This window comes from Canis lupus, chromosome 24 (genome assembly GCF_048164855.1).
Source record: "Canis lupus baileyi chromosome 24, mCanLup2.hap1, whole genome shotgun sequence".
In the NCBI taxonomy this organism is placed as follows: Eukaryota; Metazoa; Chordata; class Mammalia; order Carnivora; family Canidae; genus Canis; species Canis lupus.
In genome coordinates, this window is record NC_132861.1 from 17,080,460 (window position 1) to 17,100,044 (window position 19,585).

General features: G+C 39.5%; 1 protein-coding gene and 1 long non-coding RNA gene across 3 annotated transcripts in view; one reads left to right on the forward strand and one right to left on the reverse strand.

Annotated features, from left to right (window-relative positions):
• The window catches only part of SGCG (sarcoglycan gamma), a 127,509-nt gene extending 115,905 nt beyond the window's left edge, over window positions 1-11,604 (reverse strand). The window contains exon 1 of the mRNA XM_072795777.1: window positions 11,384-11,604. Coding sequence (XP_072651878.1) covers window positions 11,384-11,437 — 54 coding nt within the window. The 5' untranslated portion in view covers window positions 11,438-11,604. The remainder of the gene's footprint in view (window positions 1-11,383) is intronic.
• The window catches only part of LOC140615820 (uncharacterized), a 28,142-nt gene continuing 19,663 nt past the window's right edge, over window positions 11,107-19,585 (forward strand). The window contains exons 1-2 of one of the 2 annotated variants that reach the window (XR_012016296.1): window positions 11,107-11,242; window positions 12,549-12,692. This is a non-coding gene — a long non-coding RNA (uncharacterized lncRNA). Of the gene's footprint in view, window positions 11,243-11,947; window positions 12,300-12,548; window positions 12,693-19,585 lie in introns of those variants that run through there. The other variant, XR_012016297.1, reaches the window with a different exon arrangement.

Sequence of the window (19,585 nt, forward strand, 5' to 3'; positions counted from 1 at the left end):
TGGTGGATGCAGGTCATTACAGATTTGTCCTAACCTATAGAATGTACAGCATCAAAAGTGAGCTCTTATGTAGACGATGAGCTTTGCGTGATAAAACTATGTAAGTGTAGGGTGGTCAACTTCAACAACTGTAGGATGGGATGTTGATAGTGGGGAGGCTGACCTGTCGCGGGGCAGGAGGAGTATGGGAAATCTCTATACCTTCTCAATTCTGTTGTAAACCTAAAACTGCCCTCCTGCCCAAGCCTTTTACAAATATTACCTTTCATTCCCTATTGTTTTGTTTCTTTTTAAAAAACCAACACTTGTACTTCAAAATTTAGTCCAAGAAATATCAGGTATTTACTGATATTTACTGATTTGAGGATAATGCTATAATATTCATTTTGTTTAAATTCTTTCATCGTTCAAAAACTGTCTTTTTTTTAAAAGATTTTATTTATTTATTTATTCATGAGACACACACACATACAGAGAGAGAGAGAGAGAGAGAGAGAGAGAGAAGAGAGAGAGGCAGAGGGAGAAGCAGGCTCCATGCAAGGAGCCCGACATGGGACTCGATCCCAGGACCCCAGGATCAAACCCTGGGCCAAAGGCAGGCGCTAAACCACTGAGCCACCCAGGGATCCCCCAAAACTGTCTTAAATCATTTCCCCCACCCATTTTTTTTGACATTGTAATGAAGTAAGTTGATTAAAATTTTTAAACAAAAACTATATCAGAATAGGTACAGGAGAAGATTGCTTTAAATAGTTCATAGGTAGGCTGGTAATAATTAATTTTCTGTCTTTATTAAACCAGTCGTATATGTAGCCACCATCTCTCTCTAAAGGTCTTTCTTTCACGTAGGCCTCAAACACATATCTAATCTTGTGCTAATATATAAATAGAGGAAGGGGCCCGTGGTGAGGAGGGTCATGAAAGTGTAATGGCCTGAAGAGGGTGAAGGAGAAAGCAGGAGGGGAGGGCCCAGGGAAAGCAGCTTAAAAGAGGGAAGGATAGATGTGCATATGGTTAAGGTTAGGGTTGGGCAGAACAGGAAGTTGAGGCAGTACAGACCTAAGAGCCTCATTGTCTCAGCTGAACAGGAGGGAGGTCATCTGCCAAGGATGATAAAGGACGGAGGAGGTCTGGAATGGCTCCCATTGGGATGGGAGAGGGAAAAGTGGAGCATAAATAAATGACAGCAGCATGAAGCTAAGGGTCCTGCCAGTTGAGGCTATTCAGCATTGGCAACTGAACACGTATGGGATTTTAAAAACATTTTGGTGGTAATAAGAGGAAAACCACACTATAGGATTGATCTGTGGCAGGACTTTTCTCAGTGGATGGAGGAGATACATACAGATAGGTGGAAGCTGATGGTGCTGGTGAGGCCAAGGAAGTTCAGGCCATCAAATTGGGTCCAGCTGCATGGGAAGGAACATGCCAACAGGAGGAGGAGGCTCATGGACAGCAGCCTGAGAGAGGAATGGATGGGTAGGACCTGCCTGGGCGTCTTCATGACATTTCCTACGTGCAAAGGAAGTTCAAGGAAGGTTTCTGTGCTTGAACTTGAAAGGATGGAAAAACTTAAGCCTAACTCCACAATATTTCCTGAGCAACCCCAGATGGTGGCAGATACCAAACCCCTGCCTAAGTATCATGGAAGCAGAGGCCACTGGACCCCAATTTGGGAAACTGGGATGCTGTGTAGAGCAAGGCTTTAATGGAACCTCACACCCACTGGGTGGGGCATAGGGAAGCTTTTCACCTGTGGGAGAATAAATGGAATGAAAAACAATGCTAACCAACCAGAGCAGGGATGGTTTGAAATGAATAATGAAGCATCCCATTTTGGACAAAGAATGTGGGATGAGAGGAATTGCTGGATGGAGGTACTTGGCCTACAGTTTCAGTTAGGGCTAGTGACTCATAAGAATTCATCAGGGCTACAACTCAGACCATTGCTAATGAAAGTCTGGCCTTTGAATTTTTCCCTCTCTTTTCTGAATGTAGCAGATTAACTTTTAAAAACATGTTTAACTGGGGCAGATTGACAAAGTTAGTCGCGCTGGATACGACACAGAAATCATGTCAAAAGCATATCCTATGGAAAATTTTCCAAAGCCCCATTTCCTGCCCCCCAGCTTTACTGAGGTATAATTGGCAAATAAAAAAATTGTATTTAAGGTGTACAACTTGAAATTTTGACACATATTATGAAATGATCACCACAGCAAGCTACTTGGCACATCTAGCACCTCCCATAGTTACCGTTTCCCTCCCTCCCTCCCTCTCCTTACCCTTCTTTCCTTCTTTCCTTCCTTCCTTCCTTCCTTCCTTCCTTCCTTCCTTCCTTCCTTCCTTCCCTGGTCAGAACACTTCCTTCCTTCCTTGGTCAGAACATCTTAGAAAATTCAAGTATACAATATAGTATGAGGTATCACCTCACACCTGTTATAATGGTATTCTCAAAAAAGACAGGAGATGGGATGCCCAGGTGTCCCAGTTGGTTAAGCATCTGCCTTTGGCTCAGGTTAAGATCACCAGGTCCTGGGATGGAGCCCCACACTGGGGTCCCTGCTCAGCTGGGGGTGTGCCTCTCTCCCTCTCCCTCTGCCCTTCCCCCTGCTCATTCTCTCTCTCTCTCAAATAAATTAACTAATTAATTACAAAAAAGGGGTTAACAAGTGTTGGAAGGATGTAGAGAAACTGGAACTCTTATACACTGTTGGTGAGAATGTAAAATGGTGCAGCAATTATGGAAAACAGTGTAGAGCTTTCTCAAAAAGTTTAAAAATAGAACTATCATGTAATCCGGCAATTCCATTTCTGTGTATACATTCAAAAGAAATAAATCAGGATCTGGAAGAGATATCTTCACTTCCATGTTCACTGTAGCATTATTTAGAATAGCCAATATACGAAAATAAACTAAGTGTCCGTCAACACATGAATGATGATATAGAAAATGTGGTGTAGGGGATCCCTGGGTGGCTCAGCAGTTTAGCACCCGCCTTTGTCCCAGGGCGCGATCCTGGAGTCCCAGGATCGAGTCCCACATTGGGCTCCTGGCATGGAGCCTGCTTCTCCCTCTTCCTGTGTCTCTGCCTCTCTCTCTCTCTCTATGTCTATCATAAATAAATAAATAAATAAATAAATAAATAAATAAATAAATAATCTTTAAAAAAAAAAGAAAATGTGGTGTAGGTGTGCACTGTTCATTTTTTAGAGACTATTTTTTTTAAGAGCAGTTTCAGTTTTACTACACCAAAAGTAAGGGGGAGGTATAGAGATTTGCAGTATATGTCCTGCCCTCCCTATAAATGCACAGCCTCCTCTGTTACCAATATATCTCACCAGAATGGTCCTTTTTCTTTCTTTTTTTTTTTTTTTTTAGCAAGGATGAACCTATATAGACACATCATAATCACTGATAGTCCACATTTTACCCTAGAGTTTACTCTTGGAGTTGTAATGTTTTATGGGCTTGGACACATATATAATGATATAGAGACACCATTATAATATAAGAGTATTTTCTTTTTCGAAGCAGGAGAGAAGAGTTCCACTAATCTTTTTTTCTTTCTAGCTTTATTGAGGTATATTTGACAGATAACACTGTAAAAGCTTAAGGTGTACAATATGTTGATTTGATACACTTCTATACCGCAAAATTATTACCTTTTATTTTATTTGAAAAAATTATTTACAAATAATCAAAATCTACCAGTGGGAAAAACATCTTCCAACTATTTGATGCGTAGCAAATAAAGGACAACACCACTTCTCAATATGTAGTTAATATTTTTAAAATAAGCAACATGGAAAAATCTGGAGCCCTTCCCAGTATGAAACTAAGAATATTTTTTGAAACTAAAGAGTTTAATTAAATTGTAAAATCTTTTAAATGTCAAAAGAGGCAAACTTGATAAAATAATTTTTAGGTTTTTTTCCCCCTTATTTCCAATTTATATAAATCCTTCTTATCTCTTAAAGGAAAATGACCATTCTGGCTCACCTCCACTTGATCACTGTTTGCAGAAACAAAATCATAAACCACCTGTGCAGATGATCATGGCTTACTGATGGGTACAACACAATTTCCATTTTAAAATATGGGTCATATATATACAAAATGGATATTACTCAGCCATCAAAAATGATATCTTGCCATTTGCAATGGCATGGATAGAACTAGAGGGTATTATGCTAAGTGAAACAAATCAATCAGAGAAAGATAATTATCATGATTCCAGTAATATGTAGAAATTAAAAAACAAAACAGATAAACATAAGAGAAAAGAGGGAAAAATAAAACAAGACAAAATCAGAGAGGGAGACAAACCATAAGAAACTCTTAACAATAGGAAACAAACTGAGGGTTATTGGAGGGGAGGTGGGATGGGGTAACTGGGTGATGGGCATTAAGGAAGGCATATGATGGAATGGACGCTGGGTGTTATATGCAATTGATGAATCACTGAACTCTCTTTGACACTATATGTTCATTAAATGAATTCAAATAAAAAATAAATTACGGGTCACAAATATACATTTCTCTAATTTTTAATATTTTCAGGCTGTTGCAACAGTTTTGTATAGTGACAAAATTCAAGGAAGATCCTTAATGTAATGTAACATGTACAGCATATTCACAGTTATGCATATACCAAAATATTATTTTAACAATTTTCATTGCATTAATTTTTATAAATTTGAGGTAATTTGCAAACACTAACTTACTCAGTTTGAAATTTCAGCTCCAGAGAAGAAAGCAACATTTTTTTAGGTTTGTAAATCATACCATTGCCTGAAGCCAGGAGTAAAGAAGGTAAAGAAAAAATAAACAGGGATTAGTTCCTTCTTTCCTAAATCTTTTGAGTGTGAATATATTAGTATTGTGTATGAAGTGATTTCTCCAAAAATGTTTATGTATCTATTGCGAAAAATGAATAAAGGAAGCCTCATTCAAATGGAGGAGAAATGTCATGATGTGGAGCTGTCCCCCACTCCCACTCCTCACAACCTACTCAATCCAGCAGGAGGAAGTAAGATTTTCTCTCGGTCTGGCAGCTGCAAGCTGCCCTTGCCTGCGGCCAGTGAGAAGCTGCCACCACTTCAAACCCTCAATCTATGTTGGAAAATACTTCACAATTAAAGTTCTTATTTCTTCATAACTGATTGCTTTCATTAGTACAGTTTAGGTCTGGTAAATGATGGCCTGTGTGTCAAATACAACCTGCTACCTGTTTTTACAAGTAGAATGTTCCTAAGCCATGGTAGAAAAAGTTTCCCTACTCCTATACATCTCATTGAAAAGAGACCATATGTTAAGTCATGTTTTAGTTAGATTTTACTATTTTAGAAATAAATTTATTGTCCCATTATCATTGTTAATCCAAGAGGTGAATCTGATAATTATATTACAGTCTTATGTGCCCTTCACTCCCCCTGGCAAAGTAAAAAAAAAAACCCTGAAATCATCTGGTAGTTACTTAAGTACCTGTTCAGAATACAAATTCATACTTAAGGTCTGAGTTTTATGTCACAAGACAAATAAGATACTCAAACCTCAATTTATTAGTTTCAAGCAACCAATCACTCAAACTCTAATAGGTAATAAAACTGTCCTGATGTCTATCCTTACTTTCCAACTAGCATTTGGTAGAGATATTAGTAAATAAAAACAAAATTTAGGGATGCCTGGGTGGCTCTGCGGTTGAGCATCTGCCCCTGGCTCAGGGCGTGATCCGCGGTCTCAAGATCGAGTCCCACATTGGGCTCCCTGCCTGGAGCCTGCTTCTCCCTCAGCCTACGTCTCTGCCGTCTCTGTGTCTTTCATGAATAAGTAAATAAAATCTTAAAAAAAAATAAAAAAACAGAAACAAAAACAAAAACAAAATTTAGTAGTAAAGGTATAGGCATCCCAAGAATAAATACTCAATAGCTTATATAACCAACTTAAATAATTCACAGATTACATAATTAACATAATTGACAAATAATTGAGAATTATCCTTATTATATACATTTAATCATTTAACATTACTTAATACACCATTATACTTTATTGCTAATTTTAAAGTTCCAGAAGTTGGTTAAAATTTGGTTTACTTAAAATTTAGATAATGAATGTCACAGAGTTCTTTGTAATCTAGCTCACAATATGATGTACAATGTACTTTTTATTTCATAATTGTCTTTAAAAATAGTTAACAGGAACTGTCCCCCCCAAATAATGAAATGTGTCACACACAGAGAGTTCTTTTAATATAATGGACTAGGAAGACCTGAGAGAGTTCCATTTATACCACCAACACACAGAAGTTCTGCACAAAATGTAATACTTTAAAAATATGTAGTCAAAGTTGCAGGGAAGAATGGAACATTCTCAAGGCTACAAAACAGGATGGAAATGAAAGCCAGAGTTAACTGGGGAGGATGCTACACATAGAAATATGCAGGTTATCAGACCCACTTATGAGCCTAGAGACTGAACCTGAATCTTAATGCTCAACAAAGATGGGAGAGTTGGCCACTGTCCATTGCAAGGCCAGAGCTCCCACATGCAGAGAAAGTATGAGATCCCTCCCTCTCCAAGGCTGTGGATAGAAAAATAAGCCACTGTATAGGAAGAAAGCAGTCATAAGTTTGTACTAACCACAAGCCTGTACCTTTTATAGGTGTCAGTCTGCCCAAATTCACAACAAATATGTGCTGCTATAACCCCACACCATGAAATTTACATAAAACTGCTTTGAATCCCATAAACCCCCTGGTACCCCAGCACATGTACAAGCGGAACCACTCCTAGGGACATTTTCACACCTGTCACATTGGAGAGTCCTATCTAAGAATAACTCTCAGTGTAGATGAACTCACACAAAATAATTACATATCACTAGAGCAATTAAACTACCATGATGTGGAATGAGGGAATCAGCAGCCCGAGAAGATATGGAAGATGGAGATGAGAAGGGCCAAAATGTATCTAGTGAGATTTCAAGAAGAAGGGAAAGAGAGAGAGAGAAGCAATTTTCAAAAAGAGGGTGACATCTACTTTTCCAGATTTTTAGAAAGAGTCTCAGCCAGAAGAATCACGTAGAACCCTAAGCAGAGTGTGATATTTCTTAAACACACACTGTGGGATGGTTACCTGGGGCTTGAGACAGGTCAAATGAAGGGACCAGAGTATCATTCTCTTACTATTATTCTACTTTGATCGTTCTCCCCATCGACTTGTATACATCTCAAAGTCTAGATATTGGAAATGGAAGAAAAAAAAGGCAGAAAGGCAAAAACATGGTGAACATGTGAAGGGTGACAAGACTGCTTCTTAAGCTAAGTATGAATAAAAATCTTTGTAAAACAGCAAGTACCCACGGGCTGGCCACCATCCATCCCTATGCTCCATGCATCTCAAGACTTGTTAATGGAATACTGTGTTCATAAGATATGATTCTATTTTATCGGCCTTCTGTATTTGCCTGATTTATTAAATTGTCAAAGCAAAATATGTAATTGGAGAATGAAGACATGGAAGTTGCCTTCAAGAAGACTTCCACACTTTCCCAAGAAGAATTCTGAGAGTTTTAAGGGCACCAGAGTTACTGGTGCTCATTCCATATACTCATGTTAACCTTAAATGTGATGGCCTTCTTTTTCCTTGAATCAAAGTAGTCCTAGCGCTAGTAATGTGGGCTAGTCACTTGAGCTACTTTGCACTCACAAGAAGCATGAGATGTGGGACTGACCACAGCAGCGTCTCCCTGGGCTGTGCTTGTGCTACCTTGGGACGTGTGGGTTTAGAGTCAAGTCTGTGTCATTACTCAGATCTGCTGAGCAATCACCTTGGCAAGTGATAGTGATAACCTTTCTGGGCCTAGTTTCCATGTATGTTGAGTGGGGTCCTCCTCACAGGGTGCTTGTGAAGACTGATGAAATGTGATGAATGCCTGACGTGCCAGGCTTGATATAGGAGCTCAGTCAATATGATGAACTCAGCGCTCTCCGGTTGAAAGCAAGTGTCAGAGGGACAGCAGCATGCTCTACATGCCCAGAGGAAATTCTCCTGAGAATAATTTGTTGGGTATTTACCTCAAATCATTTTGGATTAAGGGGGATTATAAATAAACAGATGGAGTCAAGAATCTTAAGGAAGAAGGATACAGAGGAGGAACCATGGCTCCCAGGAGCAGCCACTTGTCAGGACAGCAGGCCTAGCAGGAGCCTGGAGGAAAAAATGATGCACACAGTCCTTTATATGCAGAGGGCATCTGCAACTCACGTCTCTGAAATGTAAGACAGCCTCAATTATAATCCCACCCACAGAATTTCATGTAAATAATCCAGTGACTCATAAAGACATTCTTTATAAGAACACAACTTTTATACGGCCTTAGCCTTTTTATAACCGGTTGCTACTTAGACCTTTGTCTTTAATGCAATATGACTTTAGTTAAGATTTCCTATTTTTTAAATTTCCCCTTTTTTCATTCAGTTCACTTACTATGTCATTTTTGCAAAAGGAGTTTAGCAAGCAATATTAAAGTCTGCTAGACAAACTATCACAAGCACATTTTTATAAATTAATACCTGGCTCATGTTACTTTTCCAATTAAGTTTTCCCTGTTTTATTATTAATGTAAGTATTAATGTAATCACACTTTATTATAATGGACTGACTCAAGGTTTTGTACATGCAGCAACCAAGCCCACCTACATGCTGAGAATCTAATTTATGTGACCTCAGCCAGGAGCCCAGAACTGGCTTCAAGAACTGTTAACCTCTTGAAATCCAGTCCAAGTAGCAGATCTAGAACTATCATCAAGTTTTCAAAGGAATCCATCACCTTAAAATAGTTAGGAAGCATTCATTTACTACCTACTTCCTTTTCCTACTATCTCCTATTCCAGCACAAATATTTCCCTCTTATCTAACAAAATGATATGCTAAAAAAAAAAAAACAAGTTGTTATATGTAGCTATTTTGTTTCCTAATTTAGGTGTCCTGTTCAGAAATTTACATGCAAATATACTTCAAACAAGGGATACTATACAGATAACCACTCACAACAAATAACCCGTGTGTTTACTTCACATAAATTCAACTATGGAAGACATAATGAAATGTGCATTTTTTGAAAAATCACAAAGGAACATCACCTAAGTCTTTAGAAAATTAAATGTTTGGGTTATTATACTATGATGATCATGTTCATATAAATCACTTTCTAACAGTACAATTCTAGAGAAAGAAATAAAATTAACATTACCTTTTTGCTTAACTGTAACTACATCTAGAGATAATTACTTATTTCACCCAAAGGACATTAGGAACTCTTGCAGGACACAATCTTAACAACTAAACATCAAAATGGGGCTCTGATAAATTTTAAAAAGTCATACCTAAGATAATGAAATAATGCTGATTAAAATGTAATTCTAGGGGTACCTGGATGGCTCAGCAGTTTAGGGCGCCTGCTGTCGGCCCAGGGCCTGATCCTGGAGTCCTGGGATAGAGTCCCACATCAGGCTCCCTGCATGGAGCCTGCTTCTCCCTCTGCCTATGTCTCTGACTCTCTCTCTCTCATGAATAAATAAATAAAAATCTTTAATAAAATTAAAATGTAATTCTATACATATATATTTACAGAAATATATTTATACTTCAAATATAATCTATTTGATATATCCTCCAGCCACAATTAATGAGTATTATTATCCTTATTAACTGAGAGACGTGTTTTAAGTTTTATTTATTTATTTATTTATTTATTTATTTATTTATTTATTTATTTATTTATTTTTGTGTTTTAAGTTTTAAAAAGCAAACAAAGTATTTGTTAAATGTCAAGTTTCCTGTTTTCATTTATAGTCTACTTATGTATGTCTAATTCATTAAATGGATTGTTCATCACTATATTTTTTCGAAGATTAAAGAAATATCTTATAGACTGTAATGTTATACAGGACAACTTTTCTATACTTGTAAGCCCACAGGGGAGGTGTACTACATGCATTCATGATTTAGGTGTAATATCTACTAAATACTGTGTTTAATGATTCAGTAATAACAAACATTAAACATCATAAGAACATAAGGACTTAGGCAGAGCAAGGTATTTGGAAACATAGTTCAATAACTTTGAAAGTTAACTATATAATATTTTCACACATGTGGAGCGGTGTCAGTTTGCTAATCACTTTGGAAGCACTTTTCCTAGAGAGGAAGATCTCATACAGCGACACTGAACCTTCTGGTAAAATATTCCAGCACCAAAGCCCGAGAGATCAACTTACATATATTTTTGAACAGTATTGTAAAATCTGTTTTTCAGGGCTTTTTAAAAATAGCTTGCTCATATTAAAGAAAAAAAAAAGCACAAAAAGAGCCATATAAAAAGATCTGCTTTATAAGTAAAATAAGCACAATTCCATGGCTTTACAGATTTACCTGTTTTAAGGAACCTGCAGCAATATTCACGTAAAAATACCATACATATATAGAGTGTCATCACTAAAAATCTACTTTTACAGCACTTGGTATTACTTAATGAGTGGTTATTTCACAGAAGAATTGTATGGGACTGTACCATTATTTGTAAACATCAGATAGTGATGATTTAGTAGTAGTAGTAGTAGCAGTAGTAGTGATTTAAAAAGTTATCAGCTGCCGTACTCTGGTTTTACCAAATACATGCAAATACATAAATACCAACCAGGGGAACTTAAGAGAGGTAGTGGGTATGGGGGTGGGGGTGATCATCAAGTTATAATCCCACTGAAGACTGGGTGAGCCACCTGTGATTTTAAGGATCTCTGCTTCCCCCCTAAAATGCCCAAGTGAAACCCTGTGCAACTCCGCACTTGGTGCAGCCGTTCAGCTTCGTCAACGTCAACAGACTAGTCAGCAATCCGGGGCAATGTTTTTGGCAAAATCAATTTGCAGAAAACAGCTTCGTTCTGATCTCCCTTCCCTCTGGGCTGCACCTCCGCCCGCGCCCGCCCGCCCCCGTCTCCTTCACCCCCTCCCTCGGCCCGGGCCCCCCGCCCAACCGAGTTACCAAGTGCTGCGTCCCAGCGCAGGTCACTTAGCAAAGTTTTTCCGGGAGAGAGAGGCCGAGCGCGTAGACTGCACCGCACCCTCGCACCCTCGCACCCTCCTCGCACCCTCCTCGCACCCTCGCACCTCGTCCCGGGCCCCGCGGGCGGGGAAGGGGGCGCTCTGTGGGGCGGAGAGGACGCAGGTGGGAAGGTAGGTGTGGGGTCTCGGGGAAGCTGCAGGGGAACCGGGGACCCCGACAACCGAGGCGTGAGTGTGTAGGGCTGCGAGAGAAGGAAGAGGGGAGCAGGGGAGCCGAGGGGGAAGCCGCGCTGGCCCGCGACCGTGCTCTACCTGCTGCACTTCTTGGGGTCCCGGCGAGCAAACGGCCACAGGATTTCCCTTCATTCCCGACCGGAGGAGACCACTGTCTTCTCTCCGTCCTCCTTCCTCGGCGACCGCAGCCACCCCTCTGCGTCTGGGCGGGGGTGCGGCTCCCCGGAGCCGCGGGTGCCCACATCCCCGCCCGAGCTCGGGCCCCGCCGCCGGGGGAGCGCGCGGAGGCGGAGGCCAGACTCCCGCGGGGAGGGCCCAGCCCGGCGACGGCCCCGCCCCCCGCGCCCCGCCCCAGCCCCGCGTCCAGCCCCGCGTCCAGCCCCGCGTCCAGCCCCGCGTCCAGCCCCGCGTCCAGCCCCGCGTCCGCCCGCGCCTGCACAGGAGCCCCTGGTGCCTCGAGCCCCACCCCTGCCCCCCTTCCCTCCTGCGCCGGGGCGCGTCCGGCACCCCCGCCCGCGCGCTGCTCCCGCGCCCACCCGGCCTCGCAGCCCTGCGCCCGCCCCCGCCGCCCGCTCCCCGCGGCCCCCTCGGGTCCCGCCGCGCCCGCCGAGCGCGCCGTGCGCTGGGAGCTGGGGAAGAATTCGTCCCCGCACCGGGCTCCTCGCCCCTCGCCGTTACAGCAGGCAGCGCCTTCCGAACCTGCGGCGTTTTCGGGCGTCCCTGCGCGGGGAACGGCCCCATCCGGGAGCCTCCGGGGTCTCGCCGAGAACCCCCTGGGCTTCAGAGGCTGCGCGGGTCACTCCTCGACACTCTTGGAAAGCGAGGGCCAGGTCCCCCCGCCAGGAGGCATCCCTCGGGATTTGCAGAAACTCTCCGCGGTGGCAGAAATATTGCTGCACGTTATTAGCTCTTACAACCAGCTCCCAAGTAGGGAGTGCTGACCCATCAGTTTTAAGAAGGCTCTTTTACTCTGTTTTTCTCGAGGCCTGCAGAGGTTCGCCCAACTGTGTTGATATGGAATATAGTTATCCTAATTAGTGCTTGTATTTCAATCATTTATTTCCTGGTTGACATCCATGCGTACACTCGGACCCCTTGGTCTACATAGGACAGTGACTTGGTTTTAGCAGTTTTGTGTCTGGAGAGTGGTGTAGGTATTTGAACATGTTTGGTGAATGTCCTAGGAGGTAGATTAGCTCATTCCCGAAAGGATCATTTTTTGGTATATTTTATGATTTCTTAGGTGGAGATATGCTACCATATTTGGAACCAAATGGAAACATGAAGATGTTGGGGAATTTACACGTTTTTCATGTAACGAAATGGGTAATTGTAAGGCCGAGACGTTTGCAATGCTTAGATTACATTAAAGCACGCTTTTTCAAAGGTAGGAATCAAAAGCGGGTAAGTTAATTTCCCAGAGAAGTGCAGTGAAAATCTTCATTAATTATTCTCTACCTCATGGATTGTGACAGTGACAACCATTTGTTTCAAGAACTTTATTCTCACAAGGAAGATAAGATTGACAGAGGTTGAGATATACTGTTAAGGATATACTAATCATTTCGTAACTCTTTCACAGACAATGAAAAGAACTGTGAACCCTTGCTCTAAAAATGTCCCTACTATCTAGAAAAAGTCTCAGTTTATATATTTGTGTCAAAGAATTCAGAAGTTATTAATACATTTTAATTGCGAAAACTAATGTGATGTGAGTCAGGGCTTCTTTTTTCTTGGCTTAGAAAGAAGTAACTGGCAACAATTTGATGCTGTGGATGGTGAGAACACTGAAGATCCAGAGCACTTGCCATCATTATCCTGGCAGAAAAGCTAATATATCCAAAGTGGTATAGGGGAAAAAACCCAAGAGTGTGTACAGGGTGTGAAGGCTCAGTTTGACCGAGTACCTTATTAGTAAAAAATATTTTTGAGCCACCCAGTACATGTATATCTATTTGTAAATTATGTGCATTTCTGAATACACAGTGTATTGCATGCATAAAATTAACACTTTACATTTTAAAAGGAAAGGTAAATGTACATACAAATAAGAAAAGTATTGGAATGAAATGAGGGTCTCTGCTTACCCTCTCCATGAAACAATTGTAAGTGGTGAAAATATTTTTAAAAGAATCATTTAAAGTCTCTGAGAATTGTCCCAAGGGCATACAGCAAATGAAGAAATATTTATTCATGAAAATCTACTAAATCTTGGTAAGAAGAGCAATAATCTGGGCCACAACCCACTCCTCCAGCTCCCAGCTCAATGTTGTGGAGGTGCCACTCTGGATGAGTGCAGCTTCTCTCCTCCAGTTCCCAGTCTGGGATATTGGCTTCTCTCTGGGAGGGGCAGGCATCCACCATTTTCAGCCCCAGTCTCCCAAGCCATGTGCCAGAAGCATTACTCCAGGCAATATGATGTGGCTGAGAGGTGTGGGGCTTTCCACCTACCCAGACACCACTGTGGGGTAGAAGCTCTAGCCTAGGTATAGAGGGGTTGAGAATATTGGGCTACTACTACTGTTCCCCACTCTAGCGCACTCAAGGTGGGGGTTCCACATTGGGAGAGGAAAACTGAGAATACCAAGGGATACAGACCCCAATAATAGAGCAGAAGTGTCACTGTAAAGAGAAAGGCTGCTGCCCACCTCCAGCTCCAGGGCAGTGGGGCAGAGGTTCTGTGCAGTGGGAAAGACAATAGTCCCATAGCTCTTCCGAAGAAGGGTGATTTTCTCTGGAAGAGAGTGTGGGGAAGTTCACCCCTAACGGTGCTGTCAGAAACACTGGAGATATTGGGAATAAGCAATTAAGAGGAGGATGGTAGCTCCATGATAGCAAAAAGCTAAATAGCTAGAAATTTAACAGAGAAAATCAGGAAAAAGAATGGAGCCCTCCTGGGGTGGAAAAAGCCTCAGAGACTGACCTCAAAGATTACCCGTGCAAAGAGGCTGGACTGTAATTGGATCTGACTGTGGAATGGGTTATGCCCAGGTGTTTTTGAAAATAACAGGAATCCACTAACAATTAGAACAGCCTCAGAACCAAGTGTGATATTCATAGAGGCAAACCAGCCAGAAGCTTAACAGGGACATTAGGGAAAAGAGTCTCAGAGGCTCCTGACCAAGAAAGAAAAGAGAGGATTCATTCCAATGTCGAGGGTGAAAGAGGGGCCATCATTATCAACCTTAGAGAAAAGATTATAAAGGAATACTGTGAACAACTGTATGCTGACAAATTATGTAATTTATTTGATATATGCAAACAAATGCAGAAGAATGCAGTGTGTTCTCTTCTCTAAACCATGCACAAAAGTTAATTTAAAATGGATCATAGGCCTCAATTCAGGAGCTTAAAGAAAAGACTTTCAGAATAAAACATCAGAGTAAACCCTGGTAGCCTTGGGTGAGGTAAATCACAAACAACAAATGAAAAAATAGATTTGTCTTCACCAAAATTAAAAATGTTTGTGCTACAAATTATGCCATCAGGAAAGTGAAAAAACCATGGTCAGAATGGAAGAAAATATTTGTAAATCATATATCTAACAAGAGACTTATAACAAGGGGCATCTGGGTGGCTCAGCAGTTGAGCATCTACCTTTGGCTCAGGGCATGTTCCTGGGGTCCTGGGATTGAGTCCCACATCGGTCTCCCTGCAGGGAGCTTGCTTCTCCCTCTACCTATGTCCCTGCCTCTCTCTGTGTGTCTCTCATGAATAAATAAATAAAATCTTTTTTAAAAAAGAGACAACTAGATATATAAAGAACATTTACAGTTCAGCAGTAAAAAGACAACCCAATTAAAAATAGGTAAAAGATCTGAATAGATATTTCTCCAGAGAAAATATATAAATAACCAGTAAGTACATGAAAAGATGCTCAATGTCATTAGCCATTAAGGAAATACAAACTGAAATCATACTAGGAAGTGGAGATGTAAAACTTTAAGTAACTTAACAAAGATCTTACAGTGACCAGCAGTAAGAGATCAGAACCCATGATCTCTGGACCCAGAAAGACTCTTAACATTTCATGAGACTGCCTACGCATACTCAGGTTACTGATGCTCAGAATCACTCACCTGTAGAACGACAGTGATTTGGGGTACAGAGAGTTAAATGAGTTAATGTTTGTAAACTGAAGAGCACAATCCTTAGTATCTCATAAGTTATTTTTTAGTTAGGCTGTCTTTTCTTTTTTTCAATGCTAATGTAGGCCACTTTTCACTGACGACTCCAACAAATAGTTAGTAGTAAGGAAGGTACTTTTGAATGTCCTAACTAGCTGACATTTACTATAAAGTGCTTCATGTTTATATATATATATATATATATATATATATATATATACACATTCACATATATATAATATTTAAAATACCATGTTCACACTTGCATAACGTAGTACTTAAAATATACGTGTGGCATGGTATGCTTTTAATAGAGTAGTGGATCTTTGTAAATACTCAGGGAGCTTGTGAGAAAAAATGATTAGACAAAGAATACTGAGGGACTCTGCTTGTGAAGGCCAGAGTTTTGACAGTAAAACTTCAATTTAAACAATATAGGACTACATATGAGCTTATATTTTTTCTTTTGCCAAAAAGAACCCTTAAAAGAGCAGTTTCTCTTCTCTTACTATCTAATATTTCATCAGAAGGTTATTTTAATATCCGACTGTGTTGAATAAATTATTTCAAGATAAAATATATTCCTTAAACTTAATATTGAACTTTATTAGAAAAGTTAATGCTTTCCCTTGATTTTTTTCTCACTTATTCTTGTAGTGTCAAAAATTTTCTCCAGGTGAAAGATGATAAAATTATTCAAAAGGGACTTTATGGACCTTTATGCCCAAGAAGAATCATTCCAGGGTCTGGTGACTGAGTGACGCAAAGTCGACCCACTTCCTGCAGGGGTGTGGGGGGGTGGGCAACGGGTCTCCTAACAGCCCTGAAGCCCTGAAGACCAGAAGCTGAGGGAGAATTAGAGGCAACTCCCTTGATATGGTTAAATGACACTGACTGCCGGTGACAGACTGCTTTCTAGGCACAAATGAGACCTGTCTTTAGAGGTGTCCAGGAAACACTTGGCAGGTGGAAAGGAGGCTTATGCATTGTTAGAAGTCATAGCCAATTCCTATTTGGGCTAAATATTTTTTGATCTGAGTATTTACCACTCCTATTTCTGATTGAAATTTGTGTGTATTCGGGAAAGTCTCAAAAGCAGAAGGTGGAGCTACTTTTGAGTTGGCTTTTTTGTTTTCATGTTGTTTTTTTCCAGGATACTTGGCACAGGTGTGGTTTGAGAAAGTGGTTGATGGTATGTAGGGGAACCCACAAATATTAGAAATGGGATTTAATAGCATTTTGTTTGTTTGTTTGTTTTTGTTAGGCAGTGACTTACAAAAATATTTACTTTTCTCTCATGTTGTATGCCAGTCATTGCAGTTGGGCTGCTGCTGCTCCGTGTCATAGGTTTTCTCATTTCAGGACCCAGGCTGAAGGAGTAGTCATTATTGGAAGCAAGCTGTCCTTAAGGAAAAAATCAAGAGAGCTGATGGAAACACACAGTGTATCTCAAAGTTCCTATTTCAACCTGACATGTGTTAACCCCAGTACATTCATATTCCAGAGGAAGTCACCTGCCCAAACCTAGTATCAACCAAGTCTTAACATATATGCTTGTCAGTCACAAGACGTTGTAGGCCAGTTGGTCATGGATGTGCATACTTCCCTAAATTATTTAGTCTAAAGTCTAAAACAAATACTTTGGAACAATAATGCAGTCTACCACAGGAGTGTGGCATTGATTAACATAAGATTTAGTGAAATTTAATAGTCCCAGATTTTGTTGTTGAGTTTTCACTTTTTACCTTAAAAACTCAGCAAGTTTTACATAATTTCAAAACAAAAAAAAAAAACTTATTGTTTGTGATTTGATTAAGTGATTTCACGTAGAATGACACTTCTATTACATTTACAACAATTATACTTTCTTTCTTTGCTAGGACACTGGGTTTTTAGGCTGGGGCATGCTTGCCTAACTCTGGGGGTCACTTGATACTGACTCAGAAATACAGCTCCCTAATTGGTTCATGGATACCTGTGTGTATATTTTACATGATTTTCTTGTTAAATCTGCATATATATTAAAAATCATGATTCCTAGGGACAGAAGTCTCATTAAAGTCAAATACTATTTCTATAGTATTTTATTGGTGTAACAAATATATTAAACAAAAAAAATCAGAGTACTTAAAAAAATATTCCTGGGACACCTGGGTGGCTCAGTGGTTGAGTGTCTGCCTTCAGCTCGGAGCGGAGCGTGATCCTGTGGTCCTGGGGTTGAGTCCTGCATCAGGCTCCCCACAGGAAGCCTGCTTCTCCCTCTGCCTATGTCTCTGCTTCTCTGTGTTTCTCAAGAATAAATAAATAAAATCTTAAAAAAATATTCCTGTACTTATCAAAGATGATAGATGTTCCAGATGATCTTTACATACTCTTAATTTTTATAAACTTGAGTTATTTCAAAATTTTTCTTTTTACCATCATTAATGAAATCAATGAACAATGCAATAGGATTTTGTTTCAGAGTTCCAACAAGCCATAATTAATAGCAAATGTTGCGTTCAGTGATCACAGTCACTTGCCTTTTTCTTTTGTTCAATTCAGTTATTTTGTGTACTGAACATTTCCAGTTTCTCTCTGAAACGCATTCCTTGGTCATAGTAACATTCGGTTTTATAGATGATTTTTATTTTCAAAATTTCACATCTATTTTTTCATTTCTAATCTCATAAGGTCCACAAGAGATGGTCTGATAAATGATTTGCTGTATAGCCATAGACTTTGAAGTTTCATCAAAATGCACCCTTACATTTCTTTAGATCTCTTGTATTTTCTTTCATTTTATTGAAATCATTTTGATTATGCAATAATAAAAGGTAATGACCCAGATTTTTTCCAGTGCATGAACATGTTGGGAGCAGTCAGACATATTCTGAAACAGAATGGACTCTTAATGCTCCTAACATCATTTGTGTATTTTTCTTTCAGTATATTAAGTGTGTCTCAGTGTCTAAAAGTAATAATTGCAACCTGACAGAATATGTTATTCCTGGCAATTATTTAACTATTAGAATAATATACCTTTATTTATTTTCCTATTAGCTTTCTACATTTCATATCCTTTATTCACTGTATACTTTCACTGAATTTTTCACAGGAGAAACCCCTATCCATTTCTTAGAATTCATAACCTTAATTCAGAATAGTTAAAATGATGGCCACCATCTCGTGCCACTATTAAACTTCACTAACTATTAATTTAATCAATTTTACTATAATTTATTAATTGTAACAAAGTAATTTCCAGAGGCATAGTAATGCTAAATACTATCTGTCATTCCCATTCCTTCTGAACTCTCTTCTCTTTCCTCCTTCCCCTTTTTATATTAACAGATATTCTTATTTAAACTTTCTTTCTCTCCCTACCCTCTCTTTTCTGTTTTGTGTTACTTTGTGATTTCTCTTCAGTTTTTTCTTTCCATCAACTTTTCTTCTTTTACTTCAATCCACCATCTCTTTTTCTTTTCCACTTATTCATTTTGTTTCATTTCAGACTTTTTTAATTTGATGTTTTCACTTTTAAAATTACTTCCTTTTTTCCTATTTATTAATCATTCACTATTAATAATCATTCACTATTAATCATTCACTATTAATAACACAAAGGAATTTATCCAAATCTCTGTTGTGTCATCTAGCATGAGGAATGATTTGAGAATTAACAGGCCTCAATTATGCCTATCTGAAAAAAATAAAATTTAACAAACCTAAAGAGAGGCCTAAAGTCTGAATGAATGATGAGTCCAAGTATTACCAGCACTTAAGTAAGGTTAAAAAAAAAAAAAAAAAACCTATGTAAGACTGAATAAGAGAAAAATTCTTCTCATAACATGGAAGTAAAAGAAATAAAGAGTAGCTAGGGAAGGAAAGGCAAACTAGTTAGGTGGTAGATTCTGAAGATACAATAAATACAGAAGGGGAGTAAGAGAAGGAAAATGGACCTGATGGAGGAAGAGATATAGCAGAAGGAAAAAATGAGAAAATTTTTCTTCAAATGAAGAAAGTTGTGCATATTTACTAAAATTTCACCACATTTAAAGCAGAATTAAAGATATCATAATTTTTTTAAATTTTTTTAAAACTTGAATAATAAAAACAATCTTCCAATTATAAAAAATATTCATATAAAGTACAGCATGGGGAATATAGTCAA